The sequence below is a fragment of the Anolis carolinensis genome, unplaced genomic scaffold, assembly GCF_035594765.1.
Source record: "Anolis carolinensis isolate JA03-04 unplaced genomic scaffold, rAnoCar3.1.pri scaffold_9, whole genome shotgun sequence".
Taxonomy (NCBI): Eukaryota; Metazoa; Chordata; class Lepidosauria; order Squamata; family Dactyloidae; genus Anolis; species Anolis carolinensis.
This window is the reverse complement of record NW_026943820.1, coordinates 27,300,906-27,320,652: the sequence shown is the minus strand read 5'-3', so window position 1 is coordinate 27,320,652 and position 19,747 is coordinate 27,300,906. Positions and strand designations below refer to the sequence as shown.

General features: G+C 42.0%; 1 protein-coding gene across 2 annotated transcripts in view; it reads left to right on the top strand.

Moving 5' to 3' along the window:
- fhod1 (formin homology 2 domain containing 1) overlaps window positions 1-17,642 on the top strand; it is a 50,148-nt gene extending 32,506 nt beyond the window's left edge. For both annotated transcript variants that reach the window (XM_062961646.1, XM_062961645.1), the window contains 10 exons: window positions 752-1,575; window positions 3,790-3,942; window positions 4,985-5,167; window positions 6,591-6,710; window positions 7,822-7,983; window positions 8,764-8,954; window positions 11,104-11,296; window positions 13,641-13,800; window positions 15,678-15,890; window positions 16,997-17,642. In XM_062961646.1, the coding sequence (XP_062817716.1) occupies window positions 752-1,575; window positions 3,790-3,942; window positions 4,985-5,167; window positions 6,591-6,710; window positions 7,822-7,983; window positions 8,764-8,954; window positions 11,104-11,296; window positions 13,641-13,800; window positions 15,678-15,890; window positions 16,997-17,079 (2,282 nt within the window). In that variant the 3' untranslated portion in view covers window positions 17,080-17,642. The remainder of the gene's footprint in view (window positions 1-751; window positions 1,576-3,789; window positions 3,943-4,984; window positions 5,168-6,590; window positions 6,711-7,821; window positions 7,984-8,763; window positions 8,955-11,103; window positions 11,297-13,640; window positions 13,801-15,677; window positions 15,891-16,996) is intronic.
- Window positions 17,643-19,747: the final 2,105 nt, after the last annotated feature.

Genomic DNA, 19,747 nt, shown 5'->3' with positions numbered 1-19,747 from the left:
TCGTACTTTAACAACACAACCGTTCAATGCTAAGGCTTCCCTATCTGCATAGGGTTCCATACTTCGTACTTTAACAACACAACCGTTCAATGCTAAGGCTTCCCTATCTGCATAGGGTTCCATACTTCGTACTTTAACAACACAACCGTTCAATGCTAAGGCTTCCCTATCTGCACAGGGTTCCATACTTCGTACTTTAACAACACAACCGTTCAATGCTAAGGCTTCCCTATCTGCACAGGGTTCCATACTTCGTACTTTAACAACACAACCGTTCAATGCTAAGGCTTCCCTATCTGCATAGGGTTCCATACTTCGTACTTTAACAACACAACCGTTCAATGCTAAGGCTTCCCTATCTGCATAGGGTTCCATACTTCGTACTTTAACAACACAACCGTTCAATGCTAAGGCTTCCCTATCTGCATAGGGTTCCATACTTCGTACTTTAACAACACAACCGTTCAATGCTAAGGCTTCCCTATCTGCATAGGGTTCCATACTTCGTACTTTAACAACACAACCGTTCAATGCTAAGGCTTTCCGCCAAATGGAACTCACTGTAGAGGAGAGTCAACTGAACAAGCCAGTACCTGCCACAGAACAGGACTGCCATCTCTTGAGAAGTTATGCAGGTGGAGGCATTACTTTTCATTCAGCCCTCGCAGAATGATAATAACGATTATTATTATCTTTATGTCCATTTAAAAGCCTGAGCTTCTGGCCATAACGCCTGCCTCTCTGTCCTCAGGAAAGTGGAGCGAAGGGGCTGCGCAGGGTGCCAACGAGGAAGAGCCAAGGACGCCGTCACTTGCGGGTTCCTGCGATGACACAGAGGTCGAGGAGCCACCCCCTGCCGCCCGGTGCCCCCCTCCATTGAGGACCCCGACTCCTCCTGAGAAGAAGGGCCCCCAAAGCCAACACCAGCAGCATTCGCCTCCATGGACGCAGACCCCGCTTTTGCATGCAGAAGAGAGTCGAGGTCGCCTTCCTGAAGAGGAAAAGAGGACTCCAGAAGCGGAAGGCGTCCAGTTGCCGGCCGTCCGGGCGCTGAGGGCACAGTTCAGCCTGGATGCTGAGTCCAGCCTGCAGAGCCTGGAGCGGACACTGCTGGGACCCTTCGGGAAGGACATCGGGGGTCCCTCTGGCCCTCCAACACTGAAGATTCGTGACCTGGACTTCTCGGACTTGGGCGAAGAGGAGGACGAGGATGTCACGGAGGAGGAGGAAGGGCCGATACTGTCCTGGGGGGCCACGGGGTTGGCCGGACCCCCGCCCCCTCCGCCCCCTCCCCTCCCCGGCTGCCCTCCTCCTCCTCCCCCGCCTCCCCTCCTCCCCCCCGGCCCCCCACCCTTGGCGCCCGGGCACGACCCCCCCTCTCCAGCCACCACCACGATGGCCAAGAAGAAGACGGTCAAGCTCTTCTGGAAGGAGATCAAAGGTCCCGAGGGTCAAGTCAGCGGAGGGCGTTTTGGGGCGGCCACACTGTGGGCCTCCCTGGAGGCGGTGGAGGTGGACGCGGCCAAACTGGGACACCTCTTCGAGTCCAAGGCCAAGGAGTCGCTCGGCAGCAAGGTAGGACCGGCCCTTGACCCCCTCCTTCCTGGTCATCCAATGAGAGTAGATATATGAGTCTGTTATGGAGAGAAAAAGCAGGGTATAAATATAATAATAATAATAATAATAATAATAATAATAATAATAATAATAATAATAATAATAATAATAATGATGATATATGAGTCTCCTTATGGAGAGAAAAAGCAGGGTATAAATAAATATAATAATAATAATAATAATAATAATAATAATAATAATAATAATAATAGCATATCTTTATGGAGAGAAAAAGAAAAAGAATAATAATAATAATAATAATAATAATAATAATAATAATAATAGCATCTCTTTATGGAGAGAAAAAGCAGGGTAGATATGCTATTATTATTGTATGACACAGCAAACAAGATAATCCAGCATGTCTATCTTGTTTGCTGTGTCATACAATAATAATAGCATATCTTTATGGAGAGAAAAAGCAGGATAATAATAATAATAGCATCTCTTTATGGAGAGAAAAAGCAAGGTATAAATAAACATAATAGTAATAGGCAAAGGTAAAGGTTTTCCCCATACGTTATATCCAGTCATGTCCGACTCTGTGGGTTGGTGCTCATCTCCTTTTTTGAGCTGGCGTCATCCATAGACGCCTCCTAGGTCATGTGGCCAGCATGACTGCATGGAGTGCCTTTACTTTCCCGCCAGAGCGGTACCTATTGATCTACTCACATTTGCATGTTTTTGAACTTCTGGGTTGGCAGAAGCTGGGGCTAGCAGTGGGAGCTCACCCCGCTCTCCAGTTTCGAACTGCCAACCTTTCAGCAGCTTAGCGGTTTAACCCCCTGCACCACCGGGGGCTCCATAATAGTAATAGTATAATAGTAATACTATATGAGTCTCCTTATGGGGAGAAAAAGCGGGGTATAAATAATCAAAATAGTAGTCGTAGTAGTAGTAGTAGTAATAATAATAATAATGGAAGAGTCTCCTTATGGAAGGAAAAGGCGGGTTATAAATAAACATAATAATAATGGTAATACAGTAGAGTCTCACTTATCCAAGCTAAACGGGCCGGCAGAACGTTGGATAAGTGAATATGTTGGATAATGAGGGATTAAGGAAAAGCCTATTAAACATCAAATTTGGTTATTATTTTACAAATTACGCACCAAAACATCATGTTATACAACAAATTTGACAAAAAAAAGTAGTTCAACACATAGTAATGCTATGTAGTAATTACTGTATTTACAAATTTAGCACCAAAATATCACAATATATTGAAAACATTGACTACAAAAACATTGACTACTGCGTTTGATAATCCAGAACGTTGGATAGGCAAATGTTGGATAAGTGAGACTCTACTGTAGCATAATAGTAGTAATATATGAGTCTCCTTATAGGGAGAAAAAGCAGGATATAAATAAACTTAATAATAATAATAATAATAATAATAATAATAATAATAATAATAATAATAATAATAATAATCCAAGGTTTGGATCATTGATGTTGCCATCCCAGGTGACAGTCGCATAGATGAAAAACAACAGGAAAAACTCAGCCGCTATCAGGACCTCAAGATTGAACTTCAAAGACTCTGGCAGAAACCAGTACAGGTGGTCCCGGTGGTGATGGGCACACTGGGTGCTGTGCCAAAAGATCTCAGCCGGCATTTGGAAACAATAGACATTGACAAAATCACCATCTGCCAACTGCAAAAGGCCACCCTACTGGGATCTGCACACATCATCAGAAAATACATCACACAGTCCTAGACACTTGGGAAGTGTTCGACTTGTGGTTTTGCGAAACGAAATCCAGCATATCTATCTTGTTTGCTGTGCCATACAACGTCGTTGTGTTGATAATAATAATAATAATAATAATAATAATAATAATAATAATAATAATAATAATAGAGTCTCCTTATAATAATAATAATAATAACTTTATTTTTATACCCCGCCCCATCTCCCCGAAGGGACTCGGGGCGGCTTACATGGGGCCAGGCCCGATAAAACAAACAAATAACAGTAACAAAGCAATAAAACAATTATCCCAGTAAAAAACATCAACATCAATAAAAACAATTATTAAAATCAACAAGCAGGATACAAAGGCGGGTTATAAATAAATATAATGATAATGGTAATAGTATAATAGTATTAATATTAATAATAATAATGATATATATTGTCTTCCTTGTCCCCGGCTACCCCCAAGAAAGCTGCGGATGGGAAGAAGCTGCTGGTGGTGCTGGACCCCAAGCGGAGCAACGCCATCAACATCGGGCTGACCGTCCTGCCGCCCGTCCACATCATCAAGCAGGCCATCCTCAACTTTGACGAGTTCGCCATTAATAAGGAAGGAATCGAGGTGAGTCTTTGCATGGATTGAAGTGAGACTCTAGGAGAGAAAGACGCCCCTCTCCCCATCGCGATGCATGAAAATAATCAATGGGGAAGCACCTGGAAGTGGGACCATGTGCTTGGGCTGCACATCTCTGAAGTCATAGAATCATAGAATAGTAGAGTTGGAAGAGACCACATGGGCCATCTAGTCCAACCCCCTGCTAAGAAGCAGGAAATCGCATTCAAAGCACCCCCGACAGATGGCCATCCAGCGTCTGCTTAAAAGCCTCCAAAGAAGGAGCCTCCACCACGGCCCCGGGGAGAGAGTTCCACTGTCGAACAGCCCTTCTCACAGTGAGGAAGTTCTTCCTGATGTTCAGGTGGAATCTCCTTTCCTGTCGTTTGAAGCCATTGCTCCATTGTGTCCTAGTCTGCAGGGCAGCAGAAAACAAGCTTGCTCCCTCTTCCCTATGACTTCCCTTCACGTATTTGTACATGGCTATCATGTCTCCTCTCAGCCTTCTCTTCTGCAGGCTAAACATGCCCAGCTCTTTAAGCCGCTCCTCATAGGGATTCTTGTTCTCCAGACCCTTCATCATTTTAGTCGCCCTCCTCTGGACGCTTTCCAGCTTGTCAACATCTCCCTTCAACTGTGGTGCCCAAAATTGGACACAGTGTGATTCCAGGTGTGGTCTGACCAAGGCAGAATAGAATAAGGGGGAGCAGGACTTCCCTGGATCTAGACGCTATTCCCCTCTTGATGCAGGACAGAATCCCATTGGCTTTTTTAGCAGCCGCATCACATTGTTGGCTCATGTTTAACTTGTTGTCCACGAGGACTCCAAGGTCTTTTTCGCACACACTGCTGTCAAGCCAGGCCTCGTCCCCCATTCTGTATCTTTGATTTCCATTTTTTCTGCCGAAGTGAAGTATCTTGCATTTGTCCCTGTTGAACTTCATTTTGTTAGTTTTGGCCCATCTCTCTAGTCTGTCAAGATCGTTTTGAATTCTGCTCCTGTCTTCTGGAGTGTTAGCTATCCCTAACAAGTGTCATTGTTTTATGGCAGAAAATCCTGACGATGGTGCCGACGGAGGAGGAGCGGCAGAAGATCCAGGAGGCGCAACTGAGCAGCCCGGACGTCCCGCTGGGCTCCGCGGAGCAGTTCCTCCTGGCGCTCTCCTCCATCGCGGAGCTCAAGGCCCGGCTCCAGCTCTGGGCCTTCAAGCTGGACTACGAGGCCATGGAGCAGGTGGGTGTCCTTTTGCAGAGATGCACAGAGCGAATTTGGCAAGAGGAAGGGAAAGAACGGATTGAAGAAAGGAGAGGAGGGAGCGAGAAGACAGTGAAGGGATTTGGGAGGGAGAAGCAGCCAAGAGCTCTATTAAAGTAAAAAGCATATACAGTAGAGTCTCGCTTATCCAACGTTCTATATTATCCAACGCAGTCTACCTTTTAGTAGTTAATGTTTTTGTAGGCAATGTTTTCAATACACTGCGATGTTTTGGTGCTAGATTCGTAAATACAGTAATTACTACAAAACGTTGCAGTGTAACTCAGGGGTCCCCAAACTAAGGCCCGGGGGCCGGATGCGGGCCTCCAAGGTCATTTACCTGGCCCCCGCCCTCGATTTTATAATATAATATTTTGTTTATACATATAATATTGATAATGAATAAATGCTTTTAATGAATAAATGGCTTTTAATGAATAAATGATAAAGACGACCCAGATTGTTATATGGATAAAGTTGGAGGATATTGGACGAACGGATTTTAAACACGTTTTATGTTTTATATTTTATACTGTATTTAATTGGTTGTATTTTTATATGTTGTTGTTTTTAATGATGTATCGGCATCGAATTGTTGCCAATTGTACGCCGCCCTGAGTCCCTCCGGGTGAGAAGGGCGGGATAGAAATATTTGAAATAAATAAATAAATAAATAATATTATAATGTAATACAATATAACACTAATAATAATACCATATAATAATATGAATTATATATTTTCTATATTACATATAATATTACTAAAAATATTACAGTATAGTGGTATATTTCAATTTAGTAATATATAATGCTAATATTGTGCTATGCTAATAATATAATATATTGTATGTACAGTAGAGTCTCACTTATCCAACGTAAACGGGCCAGCAGATTGTTGGATAAGCGAATATGTTGGATAATAAGGAGAGATTAAGGAAAAGCCTATTAAACATCAAATTGGGTTATGATTTTACAAATTAAGCACCAGCACTTCATGTTATACAACAAATTTGACAGAAAAAGTAGTTCAATACGCAGTAATGTTATGTTGTAATTACTGTATTTACGAATTTAGCACCAAAATATCACAATATATTGCAAACATTGACTACAAAAATGGCTTGGATAAGCAAGGCTTGGATAAGTGAGACTCTACTGTACTACAAAACGTTACAGTGTAACTGAACTGTTTTTTCTGTCAGTTTGTTGTAAAACATCATGTTTTTGTGCTTAATTTGTAAAATCATAATGTAATTTGACATTTAATAGGTTTTTCCTTAATTCCTCCTTATTATCCAACATTTTTGCTTATCCAACATTCTCTCCCCCCCCCCCCCCCACGACAACTTAACCCCCTACCTTTGCATGTCTCTCTCTTTATCTTGGTCTCTTTCCTTGCAGGAGATTGCAGAGCCTCTGTATGACCTGAAGCTTGGGATGGAGCAGCTGGCCCAAAACCGGACCTTCAAGTGCGTCCTTGCCACGCTCCTGGCCATGGGCAACTTCCTGAATGGATCCCAGGTGAGAAGAGCTGGGGCTGTGGGAATGGGGTGACTGTGTTTGGGCCTCTGGGCCAAGCATACCGTAGAGATACATGGTCTCCTAGCAACAAAGGCAGTGGCCTTTTGGCTCAGAGAGGGGGAAGGTGTCGATGTGTGAATGATGGATGTGAGGTGAATGAATTGAGACTCACATCCTTCTGTCTCAATATTCCCCTCCATTCGGCAAACTCAGCATCTGCTTGGCAGCATGAACAAATTAGACTGCATCGCTGTCTGCGATCTCGGCAGTACATCTGTTTAGATAGATAGCAGCCACTGCTGCTTCGGACACATGTTGCTTGTACAGAGAGATTAATGGTGACTAGAAAGAGCTCTTATCAGAAAAGAATAACGCCTCCCAAGATTCCATTCTCAGTTACATGCTTCCTTCTAGGTAGACAAGAAGCGGAAGTCTCATTCCTTTCCTCTCTAGCAGTAAATCATTGCTCTATGCGATTAACTACTTCAGCACTGGAATGCTTACCGGAGCAAATTTCCACACTTACATAGCAACAATGAATTAAACATTTCACTACATTTAACCATTACCTTGACAAAAGGCATCAGGTAAACAAGGGGATGGTTGGGACAGCTTCTTTACATCGGAAATGGCAAAGATATAATACGAGAGCTTTTTGAGTTTGTTGTCATTGTTGCCAATCCAAACCACTAGATTCAAGTGGTAAAAAAGGAGACTCTGGTTAAATATTGGAAAGGCATGGGCTATCTTAAAAGCCATTGGTCAGTGGAAGATAGTGTTCCAAGGTGTTTGATCAGAGCAGAAAAGGGCACATATTAGGGATGCTTTTGCTGCAGATCCTTGCAGTTAGCAAGCGGTTGATCTAGAGCAGGCATGGGTCAACTTTGGCCATCCCTCCAGGTGTTTTGGACTCTCAACTCTCAAAACACCTGGAGGGATGGCCGAAGTTGGCCCATGCCTGCTCTAGAGGGGAGGTCCATTCCATTTATATTTTAGAAGGTATCTGCATATGCCACCTTGGGTCCTCTCAGAGCGTGAGAAAGGCAAAATATAAATATGGTAAATAAATACATAAATAAATACACTACTTAACCCAGTCCTCCTGCCACAGAGCCGGGGCTTTGAGCTGAGCTACCTGGCCAAGGTCTCGGAGGTGAAGGACACCGTCCACCGGCAGACGCTGCTGCACCACCTCTGCCACTTTGTGGTGGAGAAGTTCCCGGACTCCACGGACCTCTACTCGGAGATTCCTGCCATCACGCGCTCGGCCAAGGTGAGGATGGGCTGGGGCTTCCTCACAGGAGGGCAGTCCCCCATGGCACCCCCTTTCTCCTGTTGTAGCCTGGTCTGATTCAGAGCGCTCAGAAAATGAGGAAAGGGATGCTGGGAGAGATTCAGAGGCCCCCGAGAGAAATGTTTTGGAATTTTCTGGTTGTTCTCAAGAGAACGGTGAAGGCGAGATCCGTACCCATGGGAACCTGCCAGAAGTCCAGATTGAGGGAAATGTGGAAGTCAAATGTCTGTCGAAGTCAGAGAGATTGCAGTTGAGACAACAGGGCCTGCAATTAAAGACTTGCTCCTCCAAGCGATTTAGAGATAAAGAGTGGGAAACCAAGTGCAGAAGAAATGATGTCATGGGAGGGATTTTGGCTTTTTAAAAAGTAGTTTATGCTGGCATGCTCTTTGTGAGAGCAACACCGCAGTCAGGTCAAGAGCTCATGGTGTCATGTAATTCATGTACTCCAGTTTTCCAGCAACTCCTGCATCCTGGTCTTGTGAGGCGTAGTTTTGCTGGCTTTGGATTTATGTACCTTGTTTTTGAATATCTCAGTGGAATTATTTTAGAGACTTTCTTTGAATGGAGTTTTGGACTTTGGCTTTTATGGACACAACTTTTGAACTTTGAATCCTTTTTTATATTTGCTTGCTTTTCCTATAACCAGCTTTTATTATACTCTGCTTTTAATGAATTTTTACATTGGATCATCTGGACAGTGTGTAGTTTGTGATGTAAAGAGACTTCATCTCCCTCCCTCCATTCCGCCTCCTTCAGGTGGACTTTGAGGACCTGGCGGAAGGGCTGCTGCAGCTGGAGCGGAGGTGCCGGGCCGCCTGGGAGAGCCTGAAGGCAGTGGCCAAGCACGACCTCAAGCCGGCCCTCAAGGCCAAGCTGACCGACTTCCTGCAGGCCTCCACACAGAAGATCGTCATCCTCAAGGTGGTGCACAGGCGCGTCCTCAACAGGTAGAGTGGGGCGGGGGGGGGGGGCTTGTCACAGAATCCTAGAGGTGGAAGAGACCGCATGGGCCATTTAGTACAACTCCCTTCTGCCATGCAGGAAAAGCACAATCAAAGCAGTCCTGACAGATGGCCATCCAGCCTCAATAATATTGATGATGATGATGATGATGATGATCATAGAATAATCCAGTCTGATCCCCTTCTGCTGTGCAGAAAAAGCACAGTCAAAGCACTCTCGACAGATGGCCATCCAACCTCAATAATATTGATGATGATGATGATTATTATTATTATTATTATTATCATCATCATAGAATAATCCAGTCCAATCCCCTTCTACCATGCAGGAAAACCACAATCAAAGCACTCCTGACAGGTGGCCATCCAGCATCAATAATATTGATGATGATGATGATGATGACGATCATCATAATCATCATCATCATCATCATAGAATAATCCAGTCCAATCCCCTTCTACCATGCAGGAAAAGCACAATAAAAGCACTCCTGACAGATGGCCATCCAGCCTCAATAATATTGATGATGATGATGATGACGATCATCACCATCATCATCATCATAGAATAATCCAGTCCAATCCCCTTCTGCCATGCAGGAAAACCACAATCAAAGCACTCCTGACAGGTGGCCATCCAGCCTCAATAATATTGATGATGATCATCATCATCACCATCACCATCATCATAGAATAATCCAGTCTGATCCCCTTCTGCCATGCAAGAAAAGCACAATCAAAGCACTCCTGACAGATAGCCATCCAGCCTCAATAATATTGATGATGATCATCATCATCATCACCATCACCATCATCATAGAATAATCCAGTCTGATCCCCTTCTGCCATGCAGGAAAACCACAATCAAAGCACTCCTGACAGGTGGCCATCCAGCCTCAATAATATTGATGATGATGATGATTATAATGATGATGATGATGATCATCATCACCATCATCATAAAATAATCCAGTCCTGACAGATAGCTAATATTGACAACGACGATGATGATGATTATGATTAGGATGATAATCATTGTAGAATCATCCAGTCTGATTCCCTTCTGCCAGGCAGAAAAACTACAATCAAAGCCCCCCCCAAACAGATGGTCATCCAGCTTGTTTCAAAGCCTCTAAGGAAGGAGCCTCCACTACACTCTGAATTCCACTGTTTTAAAAATAAATAAATAAATAATAATAATAATAATAATAATAATAATAATAATAATAGAGAGGCACAACTATGTGGCCCAAATGATTCATTGGAACTTATGCCTCAAGTACCACCTGCCAGCAGCAAAGAACTGGTGGGATCACAAACCTGCAAAAGTATTGGAAAATGAGCACGCAAAGATACTGTGGGACTTCCGAATCCAGACTGACAAAGTTCTGGAACACAACACACCAGACATCACAGTTGTGGAAAAGAACAAGGTTTGGATCATTGATGTTGCCATCCCAGGTGACAGTCGCATTGACGAAAAACAACAGGAAAAACTCAGCCGCTATCAGGACCTCAAGATTGAACTTCAAAGACTCTGGCAGAAACCAGTGCAGGTGGTCCCGGTGGTGATGGGCACACTGGGTGCCGTGCCGAAAGATCTCAGCCGGCATTTGGAAACAATAGACATTGACAAAATCACCATCTGCCAACTGCAAAAAGCCACCCTGCTGGGATCTGCACGCATCATCCGAAAATACATCACACAGTTCTAGACACTTGGGAAGTGTTCGACTTGTGGTTTTGTGAAACGAAACCCAGCATATCTATCTTGTTTGCTGTGTCATACAACGTCGTTGTGTCAATAATAATAATAATAGCAGCAGTTTTGGCTCAATGCTATGAGCTCCTGGGAGTTGGCCCCTTGCGGTTAAAGGGGTGTCAAGCTGCATTAATTTTACAATGTAGTTGCACCTTTAGTTAAATATTCCCTTTTTAGAAAAAAAAAATTAAGTATTTGCTTCTAATACTGCCACTGTTGAACAGCTCTCCTTACAGCCAGGAAGGTGGCCTTTATCCACCTTGAGTTCCTATAGGGAGAAAGGGAAGAAAGGAAGGAAAGGGGGAAATACAGAAAGAGGAGGAAAGAAGTCAAAGTGGTTCCCTCTATTTGTCCTCCTATTTTAATGTACAGGTTCCGCTCCTTCCTGCGCTTCCTGGGCTACGACCGGCGCTCAGCGCAGGAGCTGAAGGCCACGGGCTTCTGCCGGACTCTGCGGGAGTTTGCGCTGGAGTTCCGGACGTGCCGCGAGCGGGTCCTGCAGCAGCGCAAGAAGCGGGCGGCGCATCGCGAGCGGACCAAGACTCGCGGGAGGATGATCACCGAGGTCGGTCGGCACCCATGTGGCCATTGGGGAGAGTGGCATTGTTGTTGGTGTGGGGAGTGGAGTGTTGGCCTTGTTGCGATTAGTGCCAGAAAAACAATCCGTCCCTCACAGCACAAAACTTAAAAGTCCTTCTGTGCTTTCCAGTTGCAATCCCTTTGAACACAAAATAACACCAGGGTCACAAAAGAAAATACTTTACTCTTTCCGGCAGAGTTCCAGCAGAGAAACCAAACAGCCTTTCACAAACGGAGCAAAAACACTGTTTTTCAGTAATGCAATATAAAATACAGCTTATATTCAGCTTAGCAAAGTTATATGCAAAACAAATTACCTTTTCCAGAGCACATAATACCTACAATATGCAGGAAAATGCAGACAGCTCAGCACCTATAACAAGGGTTTGTAAAAAGCTATATTTATTTTTATTTATTTATTTATTTATTTATTTTATTAGCGACATTTATATCCTGTCCTTCTCACCCCGAAGGGGACTCAGGGCAGCTTACCAGTTATATATACAGTAGAGTCTCACTTATCCAACACTCGCTTATCCAACGTTCTGGATTATCCAACGCATTTTTGTAGTCAATGTTTTCAATATAACGTGATATTTTGGTGCTAATTTTGTAAATACAGTAATTACAACATAACATTACTGCGTATTGAACTACTTTTTTGTCCAATTTGTTGTCTAACATGATGTTTTGGTGCTTAATTTGTAAAATCATAACCTATTTTGATGTTTAATAGGCTTTTTCTTAATCTCTCCTTATTATCCAACATATTCACTTATCCAACGTTCTACCGGCCCGTTTATGTTGGATAAGTGAGACTCTACTGTACTTTACTCTTTCCGGCAGAGTTCCATCAGAGAAACCAAACAGCCTTTTACAAACGGAGCAAAAACACAGTTTTTCAGTAATGCAAAATAAAATACAGCTTATATTCAGCTTAGCAACGTTATATGCAAAACAAATGGCCTTTTCCAGAGCACATAATACCTACAATATGCAGGAAAATGCAGACAGCCCAGCACCTATAACAAGGGTTTGTAAAGAGCTATATTTATTTTTATTTATTTATTTATTTATTTATTTATTTTATTAGCGACATTTATATCCTGTCCTTCTCACCCCGAAGGGGACTCAGGGCAGCTTACCAGTTATATATACATACAATATATTATTTTATTAGTATAGCACAATATTATTTATAACTATATTGTACTATACCACTATATTGTAATATTATTAGTAATGTTACATGTAATACATAATATACGATTATAATAGTGTATTATTATTATATTGTATTACATTATAATATTATAATTAATATTATATGTATAAACAATATATTATATTATAAGTATAGCATAATATTAGTATTATATATTATATTATACTATATTATATATAATTGTATGTTATATGTACATACCATATATTATATTATTAGCATAGCACAATATAAGTACAGTAGAGTCTTGCTTATCCAACATAAACGGGCCGGCAGAACGTTGGATAAGCGAATATGTAGGATAATGAGGAGAGATTAGGAAAAAGCCTATTAAACATCAAAAAAGGTTATGATTTTACAAATTAAGCACCAAAACATGTTATACAACAAATTTTCCAGAAAAAGTAGTTCATTACACATTAATGCTATGTAGTAATTACTGTATTTACGAATTTAGCACCAAAATATCACAATGCATTGAAAACTTTGACTACAAAAATGCGTTGGATAATCCTGAACATTGGTTAAGTGAGTGTTGGATAAGTGAGACTCTACTGTATATTGTACTATACCATTATATTGGAGTATTATTAGTAATATTACAAGTAACATATAATATATATTTATAATAGTGTATTATCATTATTATTATATTGTATTACATTATAATATTATTATCAATATTATATGTATAAACAATATATTATATTATTAGTATAGCCTAATATTAGTATTATATATTATTATATTGTTATATTGACACAGGAGACATGCTGGAATGATGTCTTCCTTGCCCCCTTCTTCACTCTGTCCCAGAATGGCAATTAGTCCTTGATTTGCTTTTATTGACACATGCAATGCATCTGCGTATGGATTCATTCTTCACACGCATACATCTGCGGTAACCTTAGTAGTCATCCTCGCATACACTTAACCCAGATTTTTATATAACTTAATAGGCCCTCCCGCAAGGTGTTTTGGACTCCAACTCCCACAATTCCTGACAGCCTAGGAATTGTGGAATCCAAAACACCTGGATGGCCGAGTTGTATACATATATGGCTTTGCCCTTTCATCATTGGTGCTGCTTCTTCCTCTCCTTCAGATGGAGAGATTCTCCACCGGCCAGAAGGTCGAAGATGACCCCCCGCCCGCCGTGCTCTCTACCCGCCTCCAGCAGAAGGACGAAGCTGGGCACCAGAGCATGGCCAGCATCCTCATCGCCCCTTCGGAGCCCTCCGGACGCCGGTCCCGGGGCAGCAGAGGTCAGCCAAGGGGTCTCTTGGGAGTATGTGTTGGGGAGCTGTGGCTTTGTGCTGGAGCTTCCAAGGGGACAAGGAGGTGGAAAAATTTTATGGGAGAAATGACTTTGAAAGTATTTGGAGAACATTTCTAGAAAAATTATTGGAAAAAGAAGACGGGAATTTACCTCCAAATGAAGAATTGAACTTTTGGTGGGACTTCAGAAGAAGAGATGGCTCTGGAGAAGGGGAGAATAGGGGTGAATGTAAATAAAAGAGGGGGAAATGTATAGAATATGTTTATATAACTGTAACGTTTTCAATAATAATAATAATAATTATTATTATTATTATAAGTTAAATAGCCCCAAAAAAGATTTCGTTAAAAGTAACATATCTGGTTTACTCACAACCTTCATGTATTCAGCATACAGGTATATAGCCTATCAATCCAGTTAAATAATGTTAAATTGCCCAAAAAAGTAGATTTCATTAAAAGTAACATATCTGGTTTACTCACAACATTCATGTATTCAGCATGCAGCTACATGACCTATCAATCCAGTTAAATAATGTTAAATTGCCCCAAAAGTAGATTTCATTAAAAGTAACATATCTGGTTTACTCACAACCTTCATGTATTCAGCATACAGCTACATGACCTATCAATCCAGTTAAATAATGTTAAATTGCCCCAAAAGTAGATTTCATTAAAAGTAACATATCTGGTTTACTCACAACCTTCATGTATTCAGCATACAGCTACATGACCTATCAATCCAGTTAAATAATGTTAAATTGCCCCAAAAGTAGATTTCATTAAAAGTAACATATCTGGTTTACTCACAACCTTCATGTATTCAGCATACAGCTACATGACCTATCAATCCAGTTAAATAATGTTAAATTGCCCAAAAAAGTAGATTTCATTAAAAGTAACATATCTGGTTTACTCACAACCTTCATGTATTCAGCAGACAGGTACATAACTTTATCAATCCAGTTAAATAATAAATAGCCCCCCAAAAAAGTAGATTTCATTAAAAGTAACATATCTGGTTTACTCGCAACCTTCATGTATTCAGCATACAGGTACATAACCTATCAATCCAGTTAAATAATGTTAAATTGCCCCAAAAGTAGATTTCATTAAAAGTAACATATCTGGTTTACTCACAACCTTCATGTATTCAGCATACAGGTACATAACCTATCAATCCAGTTAAATAATGTTAAATTGCCCAAAAAAGTAGATTTCATTAAAAGTAACATATCTGGTTTACTCACAACCTTCATGTATTCAGCAGACAGGTACATAACTTTATCAATCCAGTTAAATAATAAATAGCCCCCCAAAAAAGTAGATTTCATTAAAAGTAACATATCTGGTTTACTCGCAACCTTCATGTATTCAGCATACAGCTACATGACCTATCAATCCAGTTAAATAATGTTAAATTGCCCCAAAAGTAGATTTCATTAAAAGTAACATATCTGGTTTACTCACAACCTTCATGTATTCAGCATACAGGTACATAACCTATCAATCCAGTTAAATAATGTTAAATTGCCCAAAAAAGTAGATTTCATTAAAAGTAACATATCTGGTTTACTCACAACCTTCATGTATTCAGCATACAGGTACATAACCTATCAATCCATTTAAATAATGTTAAATTGCCCAAAAAAAGTAGATTGCGTTAAAAGTAACATATTTGGTTTACTTGCTACCTTCATGTATTCAGCATACAGGTACATAACTTATCAATCCAGTTAAATAATAACTTAAATATCCCAAAAAAAGTAGATTCTGTTAAAAGTAACATATCTGGTTTACTCACAACCTTCATGTATTCAGTATACAGGTACATAACTTTGCATTTTGCATTTCCCTCTTCCAGGGTTTTCCAAGCAGAGCCCCCCCAGCACGGCCCCCGCCCAGCCTCAGGAGGGGGAGGGGGAGGAGGAGCCCCCCCGCGTGGCCCCCACCAGCGGCCCTTCGGAGGAGGAGGAGGAGATCATGGACCGGCTGGTCAAGTCCGTCACGCAGAGCAGCCCCGCACGGCCGGGCGCCGGGAAGGAGCGCAAGCGGTCAAGACTCAACCGCAAGTCCTGTATGTTCCCCTTTATTTGTGTGTGTGTGTGGGGGGGGGGGACCCTATGTGACGACCCCTTTTTCCTATATGTCCTGGTGGGAGTCAAGCTTGGGAATTGTGGTACTTTTTGGGTTACGGCAAGACTTCTCCCTTTGCCTTCTGGGAGTTGGAGTCTCTTCCTTTTTAACAATTTTATTTATATTAAAAATGGTATCATCATCACCATCATCTATATATATAAAAATGTAATGTGACATTTTACTATGGAATAAACAACAAAACCACTGGACCAAATCACACCAAATTTGGCCACAAAAGACATAGTCATCCAGTCTATGTCTTTCAAACAAAAAAACCTTGACAAATAAAGTCCAAATTAGAGGAGGAGGAAGAACTGTTTTCCCCCCTTGCTGCCAGTTAGAAGGGTAGGCTCTAACGGGCATTTATTTATTTATTTACTTTTGTTTACAATATTGTATACCATTTTGTCTTATTAATTGTTGTGTGATTATTGTCTTTTATATAATTTATTGTATTTGCTGTTTGTTGTAAGCCGCCCGGAGTTCCTTTGGGGAGAGGGGGCGGGATATAAATAAAGATGATGATGATGATGATGATGATGATGATGATGATGATGATGATGATTATTATTATTATTATTATTATTATTATTATTTGATGCACAACAAGATGAGTACACAGCAAACAAGATGTCATGATCTCCGATCTTATGACATCTCTGGACACAGAGCAAGCGCTAACAAAGAACAGATGCCAGCCATAAAACTGGCCAGCCATAAAACCTCAATTACCCTCTGGTATGTGAGAGCCCCTATATAAATGGGCTACAGAGAGGATTCTGGTATTCCGTACAATAATGTTTGAATCTACCCAGATTCAACAATAGTGTTTAACACAAGATCACTTATGCTGGCTGTTGTATTGGATCCCACGTCGGACCCTTCCCAAGTGTCTAGGACTGTGTGAATAATGTGTGCAGATCCAAGTAGGGTGGCCTTTTGCAGTTGACAGATGATAATTTTGTCATCACCGATAGTGTTTATTATTATTATCATTATGCCCTATAATAACCTACCCTCTTTTTGTCCTTCCTCTTCCTCCAGTGAGGCGGACCTTGAAGAACGGCCTGAGCGATGAGCTGGTGCAAGCCTTGGGCTTGGCAAAGGCAGCCGGGGTTACAGTTTGAGGAGGAGGAGGAGGATGTGGCAGTGACCGTGACGGCGCAAAGGAAGGCCTACTCTTGCCAAAGCCAGAAGGAGGAAGAGGAAGGCGAAGAGGCCCTGTGTTCAGAGGAGGGACACGGTCTAAAGCAGGCATGGGCCAACTTCGGCCCTCCCTCCAGGTGTTTTGGACTGCAAATCCCACAATTCCTAGGGCTGAATTTGGGCCATGCCTGGTCTAAAGGTCAATATGATGTAACTCTTTGGATGCATGGACTGGACTGGCATTTCTGCCTATCGCTTCAAGGAATGGGCAACATTGACCCGCCTTTTGTGCCTTTGTGTTTTCCATTGCGCATTTTCCCATTGTTACGAACAGTATTATGCGTACGAGTTTGCGTGTGTGTCTTCAGTATTTGCACATTTTCCCGTCAATCCCTCAGGAACTGGGGGAGGAAAGGGGTGCCTTAACCACTATCCTTCCCCCCTCCCCGTTCCGTTCTGTGGTATTTCTTTTGCCCCGAACACATTATCCGTCCTTAACTACAAAACGAGAGGTGCAAAATTATAAAATGTTACAACAACACAAGCTGCTTGTTCTTGATTTCTTTGTGGCTTTGACTCTATTCTTCTGCTCAAGGATCTCAAGGCGATATCATAACAGTCCTGCCAGGTAGGTCAGGGTTCAACTCATGGTGAGAATTTTATTGAATCTTAAAGAGTTGGAGGGAACCCTGAAGGCAATCTAGTCTGACCTGAATCTGTCTCACCAGCACTCAGAAATCTTTTGGAAGGCCTGCCTGCATCTCATCTGATGACCTGCAGGGGGCGACAAAGGCTCAGCATTGAACTCTGGGACTCTGACTAGAATATAAATATATATAAATATATATATATAAATATAAATGTATATAATATAATCTTCTATATCTATATATATATAAGGCTGAAGAACCTGTTTTGATTGAAGTCAGAAATCAGAAACTCCTCAAAACAGCAGACAAAGAATCACTACAAGAAAACCGCACTACAAACTAGAGCTGACAGCTGGCACAACAAAGCATTGCACAATTTTTTTACAAAATTGAAGGAAAATCTGATAAGGAGAAGACCTGGCTCTGGCTCACGAATGGGACCCTGAAGAAGGAGACAGAAGGCCTGATCCTTGCAGCCCAGGAGCAAGCCATCAGAACAAAGGCAATTCAGGCCAAGATCAAAAAAATCAGCTGATGACCCAAAATGCAGACTCTGCAAGGAAGCTGACGAAAGCATGGATCATATCCTCAGCTGCTGTAAGAAAATTGCACAGACAGACTACAAACAGAGGCACAACTATGTGGCCCAAATGGTTCACTGGAACTTATGCCTCAAGTCCCACCTCCCAGCAGTAAAGAACTGGTGGGATCACAAACCTGCAAAAGTATTGGAAAATGAGCACGCAAAGATACTGTGGGACTTCCGAATCCAGACTGACGAAGTTCTGGAACACAACACACCAGACATCACAGTTGTGGAAAAGAAAAAGGTTTGGATCATTGATGTTGCCATCCCAGGTGACAGTCGCATTGATGAAAAACAACTGGAAAAACTCAGCTGTTATCAAGACCTCAAGATCAAACTGTGAAGCTTCTGGAAAAAACCAATACAGGTGGTCCCGGTGGTAGTTGGCACACTGGGTTCCATGCCAAAAAATCTCAGCTGGCATTTGGAAACAATAAACATTGACAAAATTACGATCTGCCAACTGCAAAAGGCCACCTGACAGGGATCTGCACGCATCATCCGAAAATACATCACACAGTCCTAAACGCTTGGGAAGTATTCGACTTCTGATTCTGTGATACGAAATCCAGCATATAGATCTCGTTTGCTGTGCCATACTCTGTCTTTGTATCAATAAAATAATAATAATAAACATTGCAGTACCAGGAGACAGTAGAGGACAAAGTGTTGGAAAAGTTCACAAAATACAAGGACCCACACATTGAAATGGAAAGACTATGGCAAAGCAGGACAACAGTGGGACCAAGAGTGGTTGGTGCACTTGGAGGCATTCCAAGAAACCTCACAAAGCAATGGAAAGGACTTAGTTTGGACAGAACCTCAACACGCATGCTGCAGAAGGAAGGCAGTGCTTCTCGGAACTGCGCACATTTTGCAAAATGCCTCTAAAACCCCAGGTCCTTGGGAAGAGCCCGGTATTCAGAGACGAAGCCCAGACATTTGGACTTCATGTGCATTTGTTCTGTGTTGTTAGATAGAAATATATTATAATAATAATAGAATCCTAGGGTCCTAATAATAGTAGAAGTCCAAAGTGCAAACTAGCGCATAGGAGTCTGTTTGGAGGCCCTGAATGCATGCGTGGCTTTGTGCACACCCCATGGGCCACATGAGGTTTGGAGTGGCCACTTCATATTGAAACCGGCAACAGTTTCAGAGCAAGGCTGCTTGTTTGTTGTGGTCTCCTTGCGATGATGTAAACGATTTCAGCACCGTCAGATTGCGCCAATGGCATGAAACGAGTGGCGTGACCGTCTGCATCAACACGGCATTACTTCTGGCCTGGCGTCGATGGCGAAGGGTGATTGCGAGCGGCACGGCTGCCGTGTTTTCGAGGAGGAGCCCTTGGCCGCCTTCCCGCTTATTTGGCGGCATTTCAGGTTTTATGGCAATGTCTGCCACACACCTCTG